Consider the following 23632-nt stretch of genomic DNA (forward strand, 5'->3'; position numbering starts at 1 on the left):
AAGGACCACTGCAATAAGTGTGTGCATCTGAGAATGGAATATATTGAGTAAAATCATAATTAACTGCATTGTCTCTTACTCAAAGCCAAGAACTTTTCAACATCTCCTTGTATACATATACATTCATTCATACATACATATCACTGGCAGCTCGTAGATAAAATTAGTGGAGGTGCTGCTTCAGAAAACTTTTATCTGTCGTTTTAATATTGTGTAAAAGGAAATTTATACATAAACTTGATTGGTTTGTGTTTTAGTTACTGCCAGGTAGTGTGTTTAATTTGTTCACTGAACATCGCCACAAATTGCTCCTTGTTTTTCAAAAATCCTTACTAAATCACAAAATAAGGTGGGGAAATGTGCCCTATTTTTCAAATCCTGGCAGCTACACTGAAGCTGGAAGCAGGATAATAATCTAATTCTACACTTTATCACATTCAAGAATATAAACACGTTTTTAAGCACAACACACATGGAGTCAAAAAGAAACACTACCTTTCACTGGAACACCGGGATTGACACTGTTGTTCACACAGTGCTCTCTCTCCCTAGCGTGAAGCTTTCTATCTCGGACATGTGAGCATGCACACAACAGCCAAACACCGCATCACTGGAATTGTGAATTGCATAGTTCTATACAAGGATTTTTAATAAACTAGGGGATGGCTACTGACATTAAGCCTAAGGATTATATAATGTACAAGTATAAAGAAAGAATTACATGAGCTACCACTGATACATATTCATACAGATATATTATATACATACTTATACACATATAGAGATACTCAAAATTTACTTCAGTCAAACCAAAATGCTTTCAGCTGAATTAAATTATTCATACCCTTGATACAAATTACTTTCTCTCCTGTTTGTCATGAGTTTGTGTGCTGTATGTATGTATGTACCTTTCTGTGGGAACCTAATCTTGGTTTTTGCTAGTCCATGTCATAATTATGCATATGGCAATAATAGAAGTCCTCATTTGTATTCGTGAATGTGACTTCAAAGCTAAAGACTTAATTGTGTGTACTACACAGCACATCAAGTAAACAGATGTGATTAACAGGTTAATAAAATTCAGTACGATAGTACAGAATGAGTAATAAAGGTCATTGTCAAAAGATTAATGAAAGGAAATCTTTTTTATTAAATAATCTAGAACCGTATTCGAATGACATGGGCAAATGCTGGCTTAGAAATGGAGAAGGGGGGAAACTCTAAAAGAAAAACAATTTTATTGATAATGACTGAAGAAAACAAGTGTTTCAATTGAAGGCCTTACTTTATATAGCATAGCAACTTTAAATAAGTGGTGGTTTGATATATTTTGGTTAAGGTTTTTTGTAGCAACTAAAATGTCTGATAAGTGTTCAAGGAAGTTTTGTAAAATTTACTGACAAATAAAGAACATTAGAAACAATATGCTTGTAAAATACCAACATAGAGCAACATAAAATAAAAAATATTTAAATTTCTTTCAATGCATATAAATTTTCCTTATATATATTTACATATATAGGGAGAGTGGGTAAAATCAGTAATTTCTGATTTCTTATTTTACCTGTTTGAAATCATTACATTGCAAGTATTGCATCATCTTTAGGAGTAAAAATTGGTCGGCATAGTTGTTGAAGTTGAGAGAGTTTGGAACATAGTCAGGTGACAGGTATTTTTTTTCAAGAAATTTTTCGTCAACTTTGACTTGATTGTAATTGAGGCTGCCAATAAAAATATCTGGATAATTTTTGGTCTTTAACATCCAATATTCTTTTCTCTGTTGGATTCCAAGACAATTTTTCTAACACTAATGTCTTATTTGATAATTAAAAAGAAAGAAAGAAAAAAAAAAAACTAAAGTGGGGTAAAACGAGTAATGACTAATTTCAATAATTTCTCCTCTTTATGGCACATAAATATACTGAGAGGAAAGCAACTCTAGCAGATTATGAAGCTATAGAGAATATTTTATGTTCATTTTTTTTTATGTAGGTGAGTTGGTTAATTTCATATTATAATCTATTTTTCCATAATCTTTCATTTGAGCCAGATATTAAAAATTTTTGTGGCATTTCTGATCTTTCTGATATTCTAGTTTGGATATTGATGTGTATAAGTCTGTTTTTAAATGTAATTCTGGAGAATTGAAGAGACAAATTTACCTTGTCTTAGCTTACTCATTTTGCTCCATGTAAATTTGGCTTTTATATGCTCAAACAGAACAGTGACAATTTTCTGGAATAGTGTTCCAAATATGTTATAGTGTTTTTAATGGATTTAGAGAAGGTCTTTGCTTAGCTGAAATCGCTTTTGTAAGGTAGCGAACATTTGTAAAAAAATATATTTCTTCTCAAAATCAAAAATGCAGTAAAAACATCTCATTGTACCCCACTCCCCATATATACATTAAACATATACAAAAAACACGCACATATATAGGTTAAAATGTCAGCAAATATAAACCAGCAAGACAAAGTTGTATTGTGTAAATTTTTAGTTTCAACAACAATAACAAAATTTTAACTTAAAAGAATGTAATTTCGATTAGGATTCACATTGTAATATGTAAATATATAAGTAGCAATAAACATTTTTACACCATTGACCACAAAAAATATCGAAATATGTAAGAGGCTTTCTTTTTAGGATTAGAGTATTATTATGTTTATTTATATATATACGACATATTATTGTCATTATTATTATTTAAATTTTTACCTAGGCACAAGGCCACAAAATATTTTAAGGTAAGAGGGGGGCAAGGGAAAAGGGTTTGTTTGATTATTATTATCGTTACTAATAATAATGATTATTAATATAATTGTAATTATGATGAAAAGAAAAAAAATATATCAATTTTAAGTAGTCGTGAATAGTATTGGACATATATATTTATATACATACATACACATAAAAAAATCTAATTTGTGTAGCAACAAGAATGGTCACGCAATGGTTATTTGGAACACCTACTCACACTTGATTAGAACGTCGGCCCTAAACTATTCTTAATAACATAGATAAGGCATCCCTCGGTACATCTGTACAGGAATATTGTTAAAGCTGTAGTATTATATTCAAGTAGCTCACAGCCACATACATGTATGTAAATATATATATAAATATACATCACACACACATAACACAATGATAGGTTCCTCCCAAATAAATGAATCTTTTAGGGAAATATCGAATATAATTACAGTTTTTTAAACAAATATATTTATTTCTGATGAAGATAGCTTTAAAATGATAATAAAAAACAAAGTTACTTATATAACGATGTCTTATGAACAAAAGCTCTGTATTTTAGAGAGACGGGGTGAGTGGGGTAAAAGTTGTGGCGTTTATGCCTTTCCCAAAAGTATCGGCGGTGTAATTGATGTAAACTAGCATAAACTGAGAATCAAAATCGGATCGTAATCCCGACTCGCCAGGAGCTTACCTTTTGCTCTGCGGCGCTTGACACCATAATAATAATAACAATAACAATAGATGCCAAATGACGAAGCAATAAGATGTAAACATAAAAGGCTCTTGTGTAGGTATGTGGATGTGGAGGAGGACAAATAAAGAAAGGTTTTGTGGCAAAAATTAGGAGAGAGAGATAGAAAAGAGGGGAATCTTGATTTGTGTTAATTTTTGAAAGACAAACGATAATAAACTCAATAGAGAGTTATGTGATGCAGACGACCTGTAATCCTTTTCCATTCGTATTTCACATTGACATATTGCATACATCCACGAACAAAAAGCAGGAATCCGCATAGCATCAAGATCCACCAGAACCAAGATTCACTGGCAGCGAAATCACCAGCGAAGCCACTGTGTTTGACGATGGCGACCCATTTAACCATAGAAAGACCAAGGCCAGCCAAAGCACCACATCGACCGGCCACTGTATTAGTGATGCACAGTGACATTAAAAAGCCAAGCCAGTTAAACAAAAATGATATCACGAAAGTACAGAAAAAGATCCAATCAGTTCCAATGATCATTCCGCTGGTGTTAAGTCGATCTGCATTGTTTAACTGGTCAGTGGCGTCGTCTGAACCGTTTAAATAATGTTCCTCGTCGGTTAAAGATCGAAACTGGGGAAAATGACCAGATTGGTTTATACCACAGCTCCTGCCCCCGTTAAGTTCTTCTTCTTGTTTGAGTCTTTCTGCTTCTTCGTAAGACGGTAGATCGGTAGCAACAGCATAGGATGGTGGCAGGCCAGCTCCACACGCATCATCGAAGGTCGTTTGCTCAGTTTTCTGATCATGACTGTTGCTGAGTGGCTGCTGTTGTTGTTGTTGTTGCTGTTGAAGATAATGATGAAAAGAGTTGGCAGTAGCAATATCTTCTTCTTCTTCAGTTTCTTTATAGGCGGGTGGTGGAACTGAAGGCATTGTTGAACTTGGAACAACAGGGATTGGTACGGATTGGGAAGTCATAGGCACAGGAGTGTTACTGGCGTTTGCAGTCATTCTCACGCCATCTTCCTCTTCCTGGTCTTCTTGTAATGTATGATACCTAATATTTCGTTCCATCTGTCCGTTGTCGAAGACAAGTTATATGGCAATTTAATTTTTTACTTCTAGAAATAATCTGAACTATATGACAGCAACAATATGGTGGCGACGGCAGTTTGTAGCCTCGTTTACAATTCTGCATTAGTTTCGGCTTGTATCACCAATATCGACTAGTTTATACTGACAAAGATTGTCTTTTCTTGTGCTTATGATATATATTTGTGTGTGTGTGTGCGCGCGCTAGTAATAATCTTTCTACTATAGGCACAAAGCCTGAAACTGAAAATCTACCATTATCTCTGTTCAAGATTAGGTCAGCTTGTTTGTTGTCATATCACCGCCCTAGTTTTCTTTATATAGAAGAGTTCTACTGGCGGAGTTATTTATGTTGGATCCCTAACCCTCCAGGTGCTTGCAGGCTAAGGTACAGCTATTTATATTGTTTACATCCTCCTCTTTTGATCTGTTCTCCTACTTGATATTTCGGAATGAATTAATGTTTCATTGAAAGATTTCAACTCTTATTTCAAATTTAATTTATTGTGTTGGTGCAAGTTTAGTAAACAGGATTAAATCTTGTTGTGGATAAACCTTAAATTTACCAATTTTGCCTACTTGACACGAACGACAAGTTAGCGGTAAAACATTTTTTTCATTGATTTTAAATCAAAACACACCCCAAACTTTCATATCTTTAAATTATTTTATTTCAGCAGATTTTAAATTCAGTTTCTTTTATATTAAACAGATTTCTGTCATCTGTTTATGTAAAAATGAATATACTTTTTATCATTTTAGGTTTAATTCATCAGAAAACAATGGTTAAAATTATTTTTTCACTAACATAAAAAGCTTCTTGTTGTTTTGAAAGGTTTAGTGAGCAAAACAAGGTTTACCTTATTTTACACGTTTTCTTACATCGATTGTTTTTTTATTTTTTTATTTTGAAGCTGAGCTATAGAAGCATTTCTTTGAACTCAGCACCGATCTCTTTTTACCATTCATTATTGCCATTACTTAGAAAACGAAGAAAATAGCTTCTCATCCATTAATACTTGTGTTAGCAATTCAATACAGAGCATGTTATTTTGAGGGCGGCGAGAAAACGATAGAATGTGGGTCGGGCATAAATTGCTGAAGAATTTTGGCTGCAAGTGAGAGTTTAAATTTATTTGCAAAATCCATCATTTCTATACAACTGTAAAAGCATGCATTTAATTAAATCAAATAAACAAAAGCAAAACGTGATGCAGCATGGCGCTGCCAATTCAGGTGAAATTAATGAAACAGGTAATCCGCTTGCCTTTATATATGCATACGAATGTTAGTTATATATAAATTGGTAAACCTGGGAGTTGTAATATAAAACCTACAGCAACATATTTTAGATAATATTAACTGCTGTTAATCGTTGCATGCATGTATGCATTTGATAACATCAAATAAAACAATTCCATTACTTCAGCTGTAACTAAGTAGCTAAACGTTTTTAGGTTAAAATTGTAGAGGTCTCGAATTTTGTCAGGTAATAATATTTTATCTCTTGTCGGTATTGATTTAACAGCCATTCCCATCTTGACCACCCAATTTGACTGAATATCTGCGATTACATTTTTCAACACGATCTCCCTTAAAAACAAAAATAGTTGGGTGTGTACCTGATGTATTTGACTGTTATTTCTAGCAGCCTGGGTGATTGCATAGATATTTCCTGGTTGGCTTGTCCTGGCCTTTTCTCTTATTTTCAAACAATTAACTCAAGACATTTTTATCCAATTCTGTAATGATTCTTGTTAGTCCTCCACTACTCTCTATACTAATGCTTACTACTCTAGGTACAATACCTGAAATTTTGGTGGAGGAAACTTGTCGATTTCATGATCCCAGTGCTCAAATGGTACTTATTTTATCGACTACAAAAAAAAAAAAAAAGTGAAAAGTAAATCGACCCCAGCGGAATTTGAACTCAGAACGTGAAGACATACGAAATACTACTAGGCATTTTGCCCGGCGTGCCGACCATCCTGCCAGTCTGCCACCTGTTTTCTCTCTTTAATCATAACAATATCTTATGTAGACGGATTTGAAGGACCGTTTAGACCAGTGGTTCCCAAAGTGGGTGGTATTTCCGCCCTAGGGGCGGTGGATAGTTCCAAGAGGGCGTTGAAGAAAAATGGGAAGATAATGGGTTCATTAGGTTAATTTATATTTATGAAATACAGTTGCTTTGAATCTGCTTCAGAAAGAGGTCTATGTTTGTGATGGTTAGTTGGGGTGGGAGTGCTAGGAATGTGGCCTGGGTGTCAAGGGGGCGGCAGTCCCCAAAAGTCTAGGAGCCACCGGTTTAGATAATAAAATCGACACCAGTAGATGAATGATAGCTTATTTTATCGATCTAAGGAGGAAAAGCCAAGTTGATGTTGGCGGGATCTGGACTCAGAATAAACAACACATGGCGTTTTGTTCGACGCTCTAACGATTCTGCTAATCAACCACCCTATATGATATTCCTAATGTTTTTGATATATGCACGAGACCTGAAATTTTGGAAGGAGGGGTGTAGTTGCTTTCATTAACCTCTGTAACACGGCCAGTACTTTATTTTATTTACTCTGAAACAGTGAAAGGCAAAACTAACTTCAGCAGGATTTGAACTCAGGATGTAAAGAGTAGGAACGAATCATTTAAGGCAATTTTGATTGTTGCGTTAACAATTCTGCAAATACAAGCCCTTTAATTGTTTTTAATATAGACATAAGACCTGAAATGTTAAGGGGAGTGGACTATTTGTAGTTGATTACATTGACCTCAAGTACTTGACTAGTATTTTGTTTTATTGACCTCAAAAGTGGGATTTGAACTCATCATCATCCAGCGTTTTGTCTCCATTAATAGGGGTGGCCGGATCTACCTCAGTGCCATAGCAACCATAATAGGCAGGTGCAGCCCACCCCAACATTTGGGCTGTCTGGCTGACTGGCTGGTGTCCATTCTGCTTTGCTATCATGAGCTCAAAATGTAAAATGTCTGCAAGGTCACCACAAGGTCCTGTCCTTGTCGCACTGTGGAAGCTTGTGTATCTCAGTGATTGAAAGAGGGATGTCGGTGGTATCAAGGCCAAATTAATACCCATTGAAGCCCTAAGCACTTAAAAGATTTTGGTGCTCCCATATATATAGGTAATTCAGAATATAAACAATAACAAACCATAAAATAGATTTTTACCTTTTAAAATGAAGCAAAACTAACAATAAGATGAAAAATAATGCTTATTTTTGTATACTTCCACTTTATTTACAGATGAAAAGCTTTCTTCTTTTTTTAGCAACGTCTTTGATCAGATCCTCAAAATTAATCTTGCATAACACATCTGCTTCTGTACTTATAAGGCACCCCGAATATTATTTTAGCTTAAAGTGGTTCTATATTTAAGAGATGAGGAATTATATACCTTATTTACATTATTTAGGGTTGTTGCTGATCTGAAGAGGTGACTGTCTGGAAGGAGTGTTCTCGTCGCTCCTTTCTGTCAATGAGTAGCCCCATGCGAACTGGTGCGTGATTGACTCTACACGGCTGGCGTGTCCCCAACTTTCTGCTGCCACCCCGCCCAACCTAAAGTGAGCGCCCTTGCCCTTGCTGTCACCAGGTTCTCATTCCTAAGGTATTTTTTGATGTTATTATTATTATTATTCAGGTCACTGCCTAGAATCAAACTCAGAATCTTGGGATTACCAGCCCGCGCTCTTAACCACTATGCCATATGCCCGTGACGTAGTGGTTAAGAGTGCAGACTACTAACCCCAAGATTCCGAGTTCGATTCCAGGCAGTGACCTGAATAATAATAATAATAACAACATCGAAAAATACCTTAGGAATGAGAACCCAGGTTTGAAATTTTCCCAAGACACCTGATGAAGGCTGGAGGGTATATCAGCCGAAATGTTGTGTTAACAACAAACAAGATGAGGACAAATATCCGTCAAATATAAATAATGTAAGTTTAAAGTGATTTCTTTCGTACTGTGAACCATTTACCATTTCTCTGGTGCCCTAAGCATGTGCTTATTTTGCCAAATGGTTAATCTAGTGCTGAGTGGTATACAAGCTCCTGAATGGGCCAGACTAATCAGGAGAACCTCTCCACAAATGTATGATTATCTATGACTTCCTTCCATCTATTTACAAGCTTATTAATCCCATCAATGTAAAACTCTTTTGGTTTCAAAGCAAAGAACTCTGAAATATCAGTTTCAACCTCCTCCTAGCTTGTGAAAGTTATGTCCCCCAAATGATTCTGTAAACTATTAAACAAATGGTAGTCTGAAGGAGCAAAGTCAGGAGAATAAGGTGGATGAGGAATTTTTTTCCAACCAGTAGACTTGAGCATTGATTTTTGCATTAGGTGGTAATGATTCAAAGTGAATTACTCCTTTGCAATCCCACCAGATAGAGAGAAGAACCTTTTTCCCATGAAGTTCCCTTCTCGGTTGTGGTTGGGCCTTTTCCCTTTTACCAAGCTACTGTTTATGATGTTTAACATTTCAATAGAAGATCCATTTTTCGCCACCAGTCGCAAGTCTATCCAAAAAGGGTGAAATGAGTTCGTGAGAATGGAGAGAAGAGCATATGTCAACTCGGGATTTGCAGTTGCTTTTGGACAATTCATGAAGCACCCATTTTCCAAGTTTAGGAACCTTTACAAGTTGTTGAAGATGACGATGAACAGTTGTATGGTTTAAACTAAGCTTTATTGTCAATTCTTCAACTGATAATGCAGGATTTTCTTCAAGTAATTCCTCAAGGAGCCTATCATCAAACTCAACTGTATATCCTTTTCGATTTTCATCTTCAAGGCTGAAATCTCCACTTCTGAATTTTGCAAACCATCTTCTGCAAGTTCTTTCATACAAGCATTCTTTCCCATAAACTGAGTGTATGTTTCGAGTCACTTCGGCTGCAGAGTTTCCTTTTTTGCACTCATAAAGCATTATGTGCCTCAAATGCTCTTTGGATACTTCCATGTTAGAAAGGGTTTTAATCAAAGGAATTTTAATTCTATTATTCTGTAAAATAATATTTAATTAGTTTAAATGTACACAAATTCATAAAAATAATTTTTAATTCCATTAGATATTCTAAAATACTTTTAAATTTCATTTAATTAAAAAAAAATGTGAAATCAGACAGAACTTATGGGATGACTGATAGATAAGTTTTAACCAGTTCATATTGATATTTTTCATCACAGCTGCAGGCTCAAGGCTGTACAGTGACATAATTTATACGTTTAGCATTCAGATAATATAGTACTTATTTATTCATATTGATTTGAATTAATCATGCATTATCTCATAGCTTCAACATTTCAATAGTATGTTTTTAGAATGCCATTGTATGGTAAGTGTGAGAGGCTAGATCTGGCCAGTTTCAAATAAAACAGATAGAGTATTTGGGTCAGATATGGCTGGTTTAAATGCTAAATAGTTAATACTATAAGGTTTCTTGGTTAGAGGACCAGGGGCGCATTATATTTCCTTTATTTTGACTCATGCTGCAAATAAGGAGGTGTGCAAATTATAGGGTATTCCTGAATTGTCTGGGAAGGGTGTCCAGGGACAATGTTAACCAAATTCATGATCAAATTATATTTCAAGAAATTAATTCAGTTATGATGTTTGCTGGAAACTGGTATTACAGTTTTATTTATCAAGAACAAATTGATGTTGGAAACATTCCAACAAATGCAGAAATTGGTTTACAGAACTGATTAGGAACATTGTAGGAGATATAACTCACCAATGAGCAATGAACTTGCCTTAATAATACCAGATGTTAATGAAGAAGAAGCACATAATTCTAAAAGTATAATAGCAGTAAAATTTTGAGCAAAAAACAGCTAACAAAGTCTACAAACAATCTATTACTCTCATAGATCCTACAATCCAATTGTGCATTTTTTGTTTTTCTCCTCATCTGGTTTAGATAGTTGGCACCTTGGATTATTAAATGAAATATTAATTGCACAGTTTTATTCCTATTGTCTAATGAAAAGAGATGCATTAACAAATATTTTACATCTAGGTTGACATTTGTTTCTGGAGTATTCCTAACATCAACATGCTAAAGTTCACTCATGTCACCTTAAATACATTTGTAACATTAAAAGCAGATTTATTTATTGGTTGAGCAGATGCTATCCATGCAAGTGATGTTGAGTGTATGTGCCCTGTGTGTGTGTGTGTGTGTGTGCATATGTACATACATACATACATACATATATCTATTCTTTTTCTTTCTATTTACTTATTTCAGTCATTTGACTGCGGCCATCCTGGAGCACCACTTTTAGTTGAGCAAATCGACCCCAGGATTTATTCTTTGTAAGCCTAGTACTTATTCTATCGGTTTCTTTTGCTGAACCGCTAAGTTACGGGGATGCAAACACACCAGCATTGGTTGTCAAGTGATGTTGGTGGGGTCAAACACAGACACACACACATTATATATATACATACAACAGGCTTCTTTCAGTTTTCGTCTACCAAATCCACTCCCAAGGCTTTGGTCGGCCCGAGGCTATAGTAGAAGACACTTGCCCGAGGTGCCGCACAATGGGACTGAACCCGGAACCATGTGGTTGGTAAGCAAGCTACTTATCACACAGCCACTCCTGTGCCTATATATATATATATATATATATATATATATATATATAGGTTTGTTGGTGCAAGCAGAAAAAATAGCTCTCAAAACATGAGTTGTATATACAGGTTGTTATCGACTTACGACCTATCTGACTTATGATTGATCGACTTTATGATGATTAGCATCTATCTAATAAATAGACCAGTTGAAATCTAATGGGTTTAGTTTCTTAGAAATTAACCCATCTATGAATGATGTCAGCTAACAATCACTTCCCCTAGGTTTGGTTATTGATTGCCACTGTGGTTTTCCTAAGTGTTGGATGAATATCTTGTCATGGAGACATCGAGGCAATCTCATATTTGTTTATAAGATGACTGTTTGAAACTCCGAAAGTTTTAACTAACGCCAGTACAATAGCATAATACAGAATGCTGTGTGTGACTTTTATCTGGGAATGTGCCTTTAAGAATGTAAAAATATATATGTAGACCTGTAGGTCGACTTCGACCAAATCATCTTATGACCTGTCAGTTGGGACCATTTGCGGTCTTAAGTCAAAGATGACCTGTATATATTTTTACATTTTTATTGATATTTAGCAAAAGCAACAGAGTGGCTCAAGACTGTGAGTTGTGTGCGTTAGCACTTATCAAATTTTTAATGAGTGCTAATGTACGAAACCCTTGACTCTTGAGTCACTCTCTTGCTTCTGTTAAATGTTAATACATATATATATATATATGTATTATGTCTGTTCACATAGCTCAGATGGTTGAGCATCAGACTTTTATGAATTTATGAAAGAAACTCTGTGATCTGAGGGTCATGGGTGTGAGTTTCCCTACAAGCATATTGTACCTGTGTGGCTGTGTGTGCTTCCCAATCATATAGTTTTGAGTTCAGTCTCACTACATGGCACCTTGGGCAAGTATCTTCTACTATAGTGTTAGGCCAACCAAAGCCTTGTGAGTGGATTTGGTAGATGGAAACTGAAAGAAGCCCATCGTGTATATATATATAAATATATATCATCATCATCATCGTTTAACGTCCGTTTTCCGTGCTAGCACAGGTTGGACGGTTCGACCGGGGTCTGGGAAGCCAGGAGGCTGCACCAGGCTCCAGTCTGATCTGGCAGTGTTTCTACAGCTGGATGCCCTTCCTAACGCCAACCACTCCGTGAGTGTAGTGGGTGCTTTTTACGTGCCAGGGAGTCTGGCAGTGGTCACGATCAGTTGGTGCTTTTTACATGCCACCGGCACAGGAGCCAGTCAAGGCGGCGCTGGCATCGGCCACGTTTGGATGGTGCTTTTTACGTGCCACAGGCACAGGTATCACAACTACTATTTCCATTTGATATTTATTTCGATGGTAGTGAAACATGGGCCGTGACTGCTGAGGATATGTGTAAGCTCGCAAGAAATGAAGCCAGTATGCTCCGATGGATGTGTAATGTCAGTGTTCATAATCGACAGAGTGTAAGTACCTTGAGAGAAAAGTTGAACCTAAGAAGCATCAGTTGTAGTGTGCAAGAGAGATGGCTGCGCTGGTATGGTCATGTGACGAGAATGGCTGAAGATAGTTGTGTGCAAAAGTGCTACACCCTAGCAGTTGAGGGAACCTGTGGAAGAGGTAGACCCAGGAAAACCTGGGACGAGGTGGTGAAGCACGACCTTCGAACTTTAGGTCTCACCAAGGAAATGACTAGAGACCGAGACCTATGGAAGTATGCTGTGCGTGAGAAGACCCGGCAAGACTAGTCAGGCCATAACCTGTGGCCCCTACCTGGGACGTAGTCAGTCCACCTGTGCATACCTTCCTTCTTGTGACACTTGTGAAGACCTGTTGAGGCAAGTGAAAATCAAAATCAAAAGCAAACCAAATCAAAATAGATGAACATCAATGGAATTTGTATCTTTGTGGTACCAGTGCCGGTGGCACATAAGAAAACCATCCGAACGTGGCCGTAGCCAGTACCGCATCGACTGGCCTCCGTGCTGTGGGCACGTAACAAACACCATCCGATCGTGGCTGTTCGCCAGCCTCGTCTGGCACCTGTGTCGGTGGCACATAAAATCACCCACTACACTCTCGGAGTGGTTGGCGTTAGGAAGGGCATCCAGCTGTAGAAACACTGCCAGATCCGACTGGCCTGGTGCAGCCTTCGGGCTCCCCAGACCCCAGTTGAATCGTCCAACCCATGCTAGCATGGAAAGCGGACGTTAAATGATGATGATGATGATGTACTTGACTCAATAGGTCTCCTCAAGCACAGCAGGTTGTTCTGAAATCCCAGGTACTTTGAATGGGCTGGGGCTATGCAGAACTGGTGCAGGAAGCAGCCCGGGTCTTTGCAGTCACAGCATATCTCCAGGCATAGCAAAGATGAAAATTGAAAATTAACAGAAAATATTGGTGCTAGTGTGACTGCTTGTAGGTGCAAACATGGCTATGTGGTGGAGAAGTTCGTTTCCCTACCTCATGGTTTTGGGTTCTGTCCCACTGCAGCATTCTGGACAACTGTCCACTTCTGAAGCCCCAGGCTGACCACAACTTTGTGGTAATTTGTTGATGGAAACTGAAAGCCTATTGTATATTGTTTACTAAATCCACAAGTTTTTTATATTCTCTCTCTGTTTATTTCTTTGTGTTCCTTTCTGTTGAAGAGTGTAGGCTCAAAATGTAAAAGACTTTCTCATTTTCCTGTGCATCAAACTAATGCACTTGCTTGTTGTTTATACACCTGTCTTTGTCTTTTGTTTTACTGTAAATTTTAACTGTATATATTTATGTGTGTGTGTGCGTGCATGTATATGCATGTAAATGTGTGTATGTTTGTATCGCTTTGTCTTTGACATTTTGTGATAGTTGTAAATGGATATCGTTCATTTTCAATATTTTGTAGAAACATTCCTTTCCTGGTGACAGGAAGGACATCCAGTACATAGCTAAACTGCTTCAATAAGCTCCTTCCAACCCATGCAAGCATGGAAAAGTGGATGTAAAAACATTGATGATAATTATCCTGATGAAAAGTTTCAAATGAGATAAAACTGTTTTCAGTTTTACTTAATCCCGTATTTTTATTTGATACATTTGAATTTGAAATATTTCTATTAGATAGTTAAACTATGAAACATACTAATAGTGTTAAGCATAAATGTGTAGAACAGTGTATTTATTACTCACCCAGTTACTATAAACATAGTGGAAAACAATTTAATCTCTTGCATGAAAATTAGCAAATAATGCTTTATTAAATCAGGTATACCTTTATTAAATTAGGGGTATCAAGAACAACTAACTGGTCCTGTGCTGCTGGCACATAAAAAGCACCATTTGAACATGATCATTGCCAGTACCACCTGACTGGCTCCTGTGCCGGTGGCAGTTAAAAATGAACCTACTACACTCTTGGAGTGGTTGGTTTTAGGAAGGGCATCCAGCTGTAGAAACTTTGCCAGATTGGATTGGTGCCTGGTACTGCCTTCTGGCTTGCCAGTCCTCAGTCAAACTGTCCATCCCATGGAAAGTGGACATTAAACAACGACGACGATGATGACGAACTCTGGCTTATTTATAGCAACTGTTTATCCTTGGCAGTGCTGTCTCTTCTGCTAGTAGGTAATTAAAACATATTTCATTTCACATATACTTTAATATATTGTCCAGTATATAATATCTAATATATAATAAAGACATTTCATTTCATATATACTATAAGATATCCATATATATTTAATGTAAGAAATAATGATATATTCCATTTCATGCATATTTTCATACATTTTCCACTATAGTTCACATACTATAGATATAGCTCTCTGGTATGCAGATGACACTGTAGTTTAATATATAACTGTATAATTGCAATACATTTGTCTGTCTCTTTATAATACATAATATGATATACATTTTATTTATCTTCTCACTTGTATTTTGAAAATAAATGCTTAATGTTGTGTACATATGATATGCAACATTGCATACCTCCCAAAATGATCATAGAAATACATCATCATCATATGTCTGCTTTCCATGCTGGCATAGATTGGACGGTTTGGCTGATAACTGGTAAGTTGGAGAGCAACACTAGGTTTCGATCTGATTTGGCAAGGTTTCTATGGCTGGATGCCCTTCTTAATGCCAACCACTCCAAGAGCGTAGTGGGTGTTTTTTTCATGCTGCCGGCATCGGCCACAACTACGGTCTCACTTGGCTTGACAGGTCTACACAAGCACAGTATATTGCTAAAGGTCTTGGGCATCTGTAACTGCCTCCATGAGGCCCAATGCTTGAAAAGTGCTTTTTACGTGCCACCAGCATGGGTGCCAGTCAGACGGCACTGGCATCAACCACGATTACGATTTCACTCAGTTCGACAGGTCTTCTCAAGCACAGCATATTGCCCAATGGTTGAAGGATGCTTTCAACAAGTCACTTACACAACAGTGGCATTGGCCACAACTACGATCTCACTTGGCTATGTATATGGGTGAAGGCACATGGCCTAGTGTTTAGAGTATTGTTCTCATGATCACTAGACCATCGGTTGGATTCCTGGACCAGGTGGCACTTTGTGTTCTTGAGCAAAACACTTCATTTCACATTGCTTTGCAGAATCTTTGGCAGAAATGTTTTATGTGGTCTCATCGATAAGTCTCCAGACAATTGTTATAGTAATGAAACTAAAGCATGGAGAGTGAAGCTGCTTCACACAGATTGACCTTGAACTCTGCTTTGTATGCACACTAAGTTTTAACTAGCCCACTTCCTCTGTTTACAACAGTGCCTGGAAGGAAGGTGTATAGTGAGTGATTGTTGTATTGACCATGGTAGAGAAAGTTGTGATGGTGATATCTACTCAGAGGCCTTTTCAAAGTTTTCATTGTTCTCGATACAATTCAGGAGATCTTGTGCAACTGAAACCTGAGTGTCTTTTTGGTCAGCTGAAAGCAGTTTTGGCACAAATGTGCCAGACATGTGTCTGATACCCAAATTTTCAGTGATAATGGACTGAAGTGAACTGTAACTAATCTGCACATCCTCTGATAACTCACGGATGGTGATTTGACAATTTCCCCTCACAGCTGCACACACATCTGCAATATTTTTCTCAGTTCTGCTTGTGGGTTTCCCAGAACATTTGTCGATATCAATATTTTACAGCCATCTTGGAAATGTCTGAACCATTCATACACTTGTGTGTGGATCATACACTCCTCTCCATACACTTTCTTAAACTTTGCATAGGCCTCTGAACAGGTATTACCATCACAACTTTCTTTGTCATGGTCAATGCAACGATTACACACTACACACCTTCCTTCCAAACACTGCTGTAAACAGTGAACGTGAGCTAGAACTTAGTGCAGCTGCACAGGAGAGTTGAAGGTCACACTGTGTCAAGTGGCTTCACTTTGCATGCTTTAGCTTCATTACTATGACAACAGCCTGGTTACTTATTGATCAGACCTTGTACAGTAAATATCTACAATCTGAGTTCAAATTCTACTTGCCTGGAAGGCAATTGGTTACTAATCCAGTATTCATCCAAAGTCTAGCTTTAAAAAAAATTTAGGAAAATAAAAAATAAGAAATAAGTGGAAATTTTACCGGTGAGTGTGTTACATTATAAGGCACAAAAAGAAAATGACTCTCCCCAGACACAACTGATTATCCAAAATGTTTTTGCTTTTCTCTTTTAAGATGGCAGTATGTAATTCATGGGAGATTTGGCTGTTATTTCTAGCAAACCGAGTGATCACATAAAGACTTCCCTAATTGGTTCACATCTATTGTTGATTGGTCACGTGTTTTGTTAAGATAGAAGTCAATGAATATTATCAACTTGAAGAATTATCTTTCTAAATATAATAAACATAAATATTTTACTCTTTTTGCAGGTTGTCGTCATCTGGCTGTTGATCTTTTCAGATTTTTCACTATGTATCTAAAGATTGTCCTCATCAGCATCTCAGCCTTGCTTCTCCAACATATATGCGGTTTTATGTAAGTTATAATCATTGTCCATATTTGTATTCATATCTTCATAAATATAGTGTAATGTAATATAAAATAATATGATACGTAATTTGCATACGTGTGTGTGTAAATATATCTGTATGTATATATGAATATGTAATATTTGATCATCATCATAATCAATATTTTAACATCCACAAGGTGGTGAGCTGCCAGAATCATAAGCACGCCAGGCGAAATGCTTAGCAGTATTTCATCTGTCTTTACGTTCTGAGTTCAAATTCTGCCGAGGTCGACTTTGCTTTTCATCTTTTGGAGTCGGTAAATAAAGTATCAGTTGCATACTGGGATCAATCTAATAGACTGCCCCCCCTACCTCTAAAATTTCAGGTCTTGTGTCTAGAGTAGAAAAGAATATTTTAACGTCCACTTTTCCATGTTTCGATATGTCAGATGGGCAAATTTTCTATGCCTAGGTGCACTTCATTTCTCCAGTCCTCACCTGTTTTCAAACTAGGTAATATTTCCCCATGACCAGACATAGTTTTCATTGAAGATTTGAAATGATCACTCGTATATATATATATATATATATATATATATATGTATATATATATATATATATATATATATATCACTCATATATGTATATATAGGCTTGAAACGTTAAAGACTTTTTCACTTCCGGAGCGTTAAACTAATACATCTGTTTGTTGTCTACACCACCTGCCTTTGTCTTTTGTTTTTTTGCTTATCCGGAACCATTCGTCAAGACACTTAACTCTTGTTTGTTCTGTCTTCTTCTCTTGTAAAAATATATCATATAATATCTTAAGGTCATACACTTCACTGCTTGTAACTAAACCTCTTCATACTTTTCCACAGCACATAATAGTTTTAAATGTTTTGTTTCTTTCATCTTTTTTTTACATTTGTTTACCCACTTATGACAAATTAGCTTCTTTTGGAAGCTCATCAAGCGAGAAAGATTAAAAAGTAAGAGAGAAAAGAATCTAGCAGTGTGATAATACTTCAAATGGAGTTATTGGTAGTTTGTATGGAGATGACATTATTTCTAGTTATGAACGTCAGTTCTTATTTAAAGTAGATAATAATTAACTTTCTCTTAGCCTTATTCAATGTCTTTCTGCTTAATTTTATTCTCCATAGTATAAGCTTTTGAAGATCATCAAATTTAGGAAGAAATTACCTAGCTTTAATTTCATTCTCACCTTTTGAATTTATTAGTGCATAAATATATCACACCAATTTTTTGTTCTTTTTTATGATCAGGTGCAGTCATGGCTGTGTGGGTAAGAAGCTTATCTTCCAGCCACAGAATCTTGGGTTCAGTTCCACTGTGCAGCACATTCAGCAAACATCTTATTCTATAACCCTGTTTTAGCCAAATGCCTTGTGAGTAAAATTTGGTAGATGGAAACTGTATGAAAGCCTGTTACATATATATATATATATATATATATATATATATATATATATATATACAAATAATCAGAAAATGGAGAGAACTTCAGATTACCAAACACATTGATTGGACCACATTTATAGCTTATTTTTTAATACAAAGCATGATATAACAAATAGGTGATGTAACATGCTTTGTATAAAAAAAAAGCTATAAATGTGGTCCAATCGATGTGTTTGTTAATCTGAGGTTTTCTCCATTTTCTGATTATTTGTATTTGTTTCCTGATAAACCCTTATTTATCCTGTTGTTACCCGCACTCTATATGCATAGTGTGCCAGCACACCCATGCCTGGGGACAACACAGGTAACGGATACCGACAGTAAATACAGATATTTTATCCCTTAGTCGGTTATTATAGCCACTAACCCTATTTATACTATATATATATATATATATATATATACATATATATATATATATATGTGCCACACAAAATTCCCAAAACTAGATACCAATTTCTAAGCATTACTAAGCTTAATAAGATTATCAATGAAATAACATATATCAATATAAGTAATCTCCACAAATCATAAATTCACAAACATTTTCTACTTTACTAGAATGTAAGACAAGTCTGAATAATGTGATTAAGATTTAAAAAATTTACGAGCAAACATAACAAACATATATTACCATCATAAGCTATCAAACAGATATCACTATGGTTTCAGCATATATTATGTCTGTGTGCATATATATATATATATATATATATCAGAGTGTAAGTATCCTGAGAGAAATGCTGGATATAAGAAGCATCAGATGTGGTGTGCAAGAGCGACGCTTGCGATGGTATGGTCATGTGCTGCGGATGGATGAAGAGAGATGTGTGAAGAAGTGCCACTCCCAAACAGTTGAAGGTATCAGGGGGAGAGGTAGACCCAGGAAGACATGGGATGAGGTGGTCAAGCATGACCTCAGAGCATTGGGCCTCACTGAGGCAATGGCGAAGGACCGAGATCTCTGGAGATATGCTGTGACTACAAAGACCCGGGCTGCTTTCTGCAGCAATTCCACATACCCCCTACCCATTCTAAGTACCCCGGATCCCCAAAGTACCCTGGATCCCCAAAGTACCCCAATCTCCAAAGTACCCCGGACCTCGTTGCCCCCGTGCCGCTGACACGTTAAAATGCTCGAACCGATCGTGACGATGCTGGACCCTCCGGCCCCTGTGCAGGTGGCACGTAAAAAGCACCCAATCCACTCACGGAGTGGTTGGCGTTAGGAAGGGCATCCAGCCGTAGAAACTCTGCCAGATTCAGACTGGAGCCTGGAGCGGCCCCTGGCTTCCCAGACCCGGTCGAACCGTCCAACCCGTGCTAGCGCGGAAAGCAGACGTTAAACGATGATGATGATGATGATGATGATGATATATATGCAGCACGGAATTTTGTCAGTGAACAAGTTGCAGTTTCAAAGCGAGATAAATATTCTGACAAATTAAATTCAAATATTGAAGTGTGTTTTTAAATGGCTTATAAACATCTTCCACGCTGCAATTGTTTTTGTTTCAACACATGATCTCAGATCAAGTCATTTGCTATGCAAGTACATCTCTATTATATATATATATAGGCTCAAAACATCAAAGACTTTCTCGTCTTCCTGAGCATCGGACTAATACACCTGCTTGTTGTTTATACACCTGTCTTCGTCTTTTGTTTTTCTGTAAATTTCAACTATATATATATATATATATATAATTGGTTCTCTTGTCAGGAACAACAAATGAGAGTTCAGTGAAATAAAGCGTTAATCATGTTCTATGGACACAAATTTGTCTGTTGAGCCCTGCTGGTGCCTTGCAAACCTTTTCTTTTCTACTCTAGGCACAAGGCCCAAAATTTTGGGGTATGGGGGCCAGTTGATTAGATTGACCGCAATATACAACTGATGCTTATTTTATTGACCCTGAAAGGATGAAAGGCAAAGTTGACTTCAACAGAATTTGAACTCAGAATGTAAAGACAGACAAAATACTGCTAAGCATCTTGCCCAGTGTGTTAACATTTCTGCCAGCTTGCTGCCTTTTGGCAAATGGAACAAGTTGGGGATTCAGTTTGCTTGAGTGCTTGTGGATCATTTACTATGTGTTTTCTTGAGTGGCTGGCAAGGCCTGCTTTGCTTCTTGCCACAAAACCATAACAACAAGTAAGGTTTCCATTTAGTGGAGCAGTGATTTGTCAGCACGCCTTCATATAATAATTGTGTAAAAATATGTATATGTGTCCATGTCTTTGTGTTTGTTGCCCACCCCATCTCTCCACTTGACAACCAGTATTGGTTTGTTTACTTTGCCAAAACTAAGCAGTTTGGCAAAGGGGACTGACAGAATAAGTACCAGACTTAAAAATAAAAACAAGTACTGGGGTCAATTCGTTTGACTAAACCCTTTGAGGTGGGGCCCCAACATGACTACAGTCCAATGATGAAAACAAGTAAGAAGTAAAATATAAAGATATTCCCAATGTAATATATCACATATATGGTTCATAGTGATGGGATGTGACTTAGTGGCTAGGATGTTGAGCTCATGATTGTAAAGTAGTGGGTTCAACACATTTAAAGGGTATTCGAGAAGATTAGTGGTTATGTTTCAAGTTGACATAAAAATGTGAGTTCTTAATGAAAAAAATTAGATACTTGGGCCAGATAATAGATAAAAATGGATGGAATCCAGTTCCATCCAGAGCAACTGTGATAAAAAATATGCCCAAACCTAATAATGTGGCTATGCTACAAACATTCTTGGGTTTAGTAAATTATTATCAAATTTGCATTCTAAATATACATAATGTAAGGGCCCTGCCCAGTGATCTGTTAAAGAAAAATACAAAATGGTGCTGGACTGATAAGTACTAGCAGGCATTTGATGAGTTAAAAAGCATTTTAACATCAGACTTATTGTTAATGCATTTTGATCCAAAGTTGGATATTGGCTACTGATGTGAGTGATTACAGCGTAGGAGCTGTGCTTCTTCACAAATATGATGATGGGAGTGAAAAGGCTATAGCCCGTATGTTATTACCAGCTTAAAGCAACTATAGCCAAATAGAAAAGGAAGTGTTAGCAATCATATTCGGGGTGAAAAGTCCCATAGATTTATTCATGGAAGAAGTTTCTGTCTGCAAATGAATCATCGCCTACTACTGTCAATATACAGTTCTAAAAAAGGAATATCAACACACATAGCAAATAGACTACAACAATGTGGCACTACATTATTGAATTATGACTACAAAATGGAATATTTACGATAAAAAAAACTAGAGCATGCAGATCGTTACTCTAGACTAGTACTGAAACACTGCAAGCTATTCAAAGATACAGTTTCATCATGCAGTAATTGTAGATTTAAGAGCAGAAGGAGAAATAAAGAATGTTATGTGGAATATGGTATGCAAATTACCGGTAACCCAAGAAGACATAAAGTGAAATGCAGTGAAGGACAAATTCATAACAGAAATGAAAAGAATATTGAGGTCAGGAAAAGTAAATAGGAACAGGATTGGTGCAAAACAAAACCAAGATGTGAACGTATACTCAATTTGTGATGACATTTTGATGCATGCACAGAGAATAGTAACACCTGAAACACTATGAAGGAAAATGTTGGTGAAATTTCATGTTGGACATCCCTGGTATTTCAAGGATGAAAGTTTTAATGTGTAGTTACGTGTACTGGCCGAAAATGGATAGAGAAATTGAAAATTTAGTGAAAGTCTGTACAGGATGTGCTCTAGCAGCAAAATTACAGACGATAAAAAGTGAACCTTGGCCGAAAGTAGATGTTCTGTAGTCAAGATTACACATTGATTTCACTGGTCCCTTAAACAGTCATACTACTTAGTGGTAGTTGATAGTTTCTCTAAATGGCCAGAAATTTCTAAGTGTAAAAAGCAATCTCCTCAACTGCAACAAATTTTTTACATGAGCTGTTTGTGAGATTTGGCATCTGAGACACGATAGTGTCTGTCAATGGAATGCAATTTGTGTCTTTTGAATTTAGAATGTTCGCTGAAGAACATGTAACTATGGTGCCATACCATCCCAGATCTAACAGACAAGCAGAATGCTTTGTCGATACATTCAAGAGAGCCCTAAGAAAGTTGAATAGGAAAGTCATGGATGAGGTAGCTCTACAACAATTCTTAAGGGTATATTGCGTGACACCAAATCCAAATACACCAGCAGGTATGTCACCAGTGGAGCTGAATTTTGCAAGGAAAATAAAATCAGTCTTCGACAAATTGCTACCTGGCGAGAAAAGAAAAATTGCAAGGGAAAATACAGCAAGATTTTTCAAAATTGGTGGAAAGGTATGGGTGACGGCATATAAGAATGGAAAACAGTGTTGGGAAGATGAAATGATTACGAAATGCAGAGGAAAAATGCTATACTTGGTAAAAAGTAGAAAAGGTGTATACAAGAGACACATGAATCAACTGATAAAAAGATTTGTTGAGAGTGAAACCAAGAAAATGGAAGAACTACTGGAGTGGTTATATGATACTCTTCAAGTACCAATGCCACTACAGGTGATTGAATCCAGGTGCACAAGCATAAAAAAAAAGAAAATGTATGGAATTCCTGGAAGTGAATGCCAAACAGAAAAATTTATTAAATGAGTAACTAAGAAAAAACTCAAAAAAAGGAGGTGGGGGTGATATAAAAAGTATTGCTATTAAAAGAAATAAGATGACACTCCCTAAGAAAAAAAAGAAAAACTTAAAAGGGGAGATGTTGTGGGGATAATAGTAATAATGGTACACCCCGTCCACATGATGAGTGGTATGTGCTAGTAACTATAAATAAAGTGATGTTGGTCAGTATAAGGAGAGAGTATGAAGTAGATAGTTACAGATAGTTGTGGTCTTACTTGTCTTATACTGCTATACCAGAGTGGGCATTATAACAATCCAACATTTTAGAATTGCATTTACCAGTGATGGCTATGCTTGCTTTTTAGTTTGTTTTAATTGTG

General features: G+C 36.6%; 2 protein-coding genes across 3 annotated transcripts in view; one reads left to right on the forward strand and one right to left on the reverse strand.

The window, feature by feature from the left end:
• Nucleotides 1–1677: 1677 nt before the first annotated feature.
• LOC115223780 (NEDD4 family-interacting protein 1) lies at nucleotides 1678–4690 on the reverse strand. The gene has a single exon (XM_029794450.2). The coding sequence runs from the start codon at nucleotides 4533–4535 to the stop codon at nucleotides 3666–3668; it is 870 nt and encodes a 289-aa protein (XP_029650310.1). The 5' UTR covers nucleotides 4536–4690; the 3' UTR covers nucleotides 1678–3665.
• Nucleotides 4691–4797: 107 nt separating this feature from the next.
• Nucleotides 4798–23632, forward strand: part of LOC115223773 (serum paraoxonase/lactonase 3) — a 49249-nt gene continuing 30414 nt past the window's right edge. Inside the window, exons 1-2 of one of the 2 annotated variants that reach the window (XM_029794439.1) lie at nucleotides 4798–4941; nucleotides 17076–17181. In XM_029794439.1, the coding sequence (XP_029650299.1) occupies nucleotides 17117–17181 (65 nt within the window). In that variant the 5' untranslated portion in view covers nucleotides 4798–4941; nucleotides 17076–17116. Of the gene's footprint in view, nucleotides 4942–5134; nucleotides 5156–17075; nucleotides 17182–23632 lie in introns of those variants that run through there. The other variant, XM_036514604.1, reaches the window with a different exon arrangement.

The sequence above is a fragment of the Octopus sinensis genome, linkage group LG2, assembly GCF_006345805.1.
Source record: "Octopus sinensis linkage group LG2, ASM634580v1, whole genome shotgun sequence".
Taxonomy (NCBI): Eukaryota; Metazoa; Mollusca; class Cephalopoda; order Octopoda; family Octopodidae; genus Octopus; species Octopus sinensis.

What these genes read in the sequence shown, in the direction of transcription:
- LOC115223780 (XM_029794450.2), bottom strand. Translation starts at nt 4,535, where the DNA reads ATGGAACGAAATATTAGGTATCATACATTACAAGAAGACCAGGAAGAG.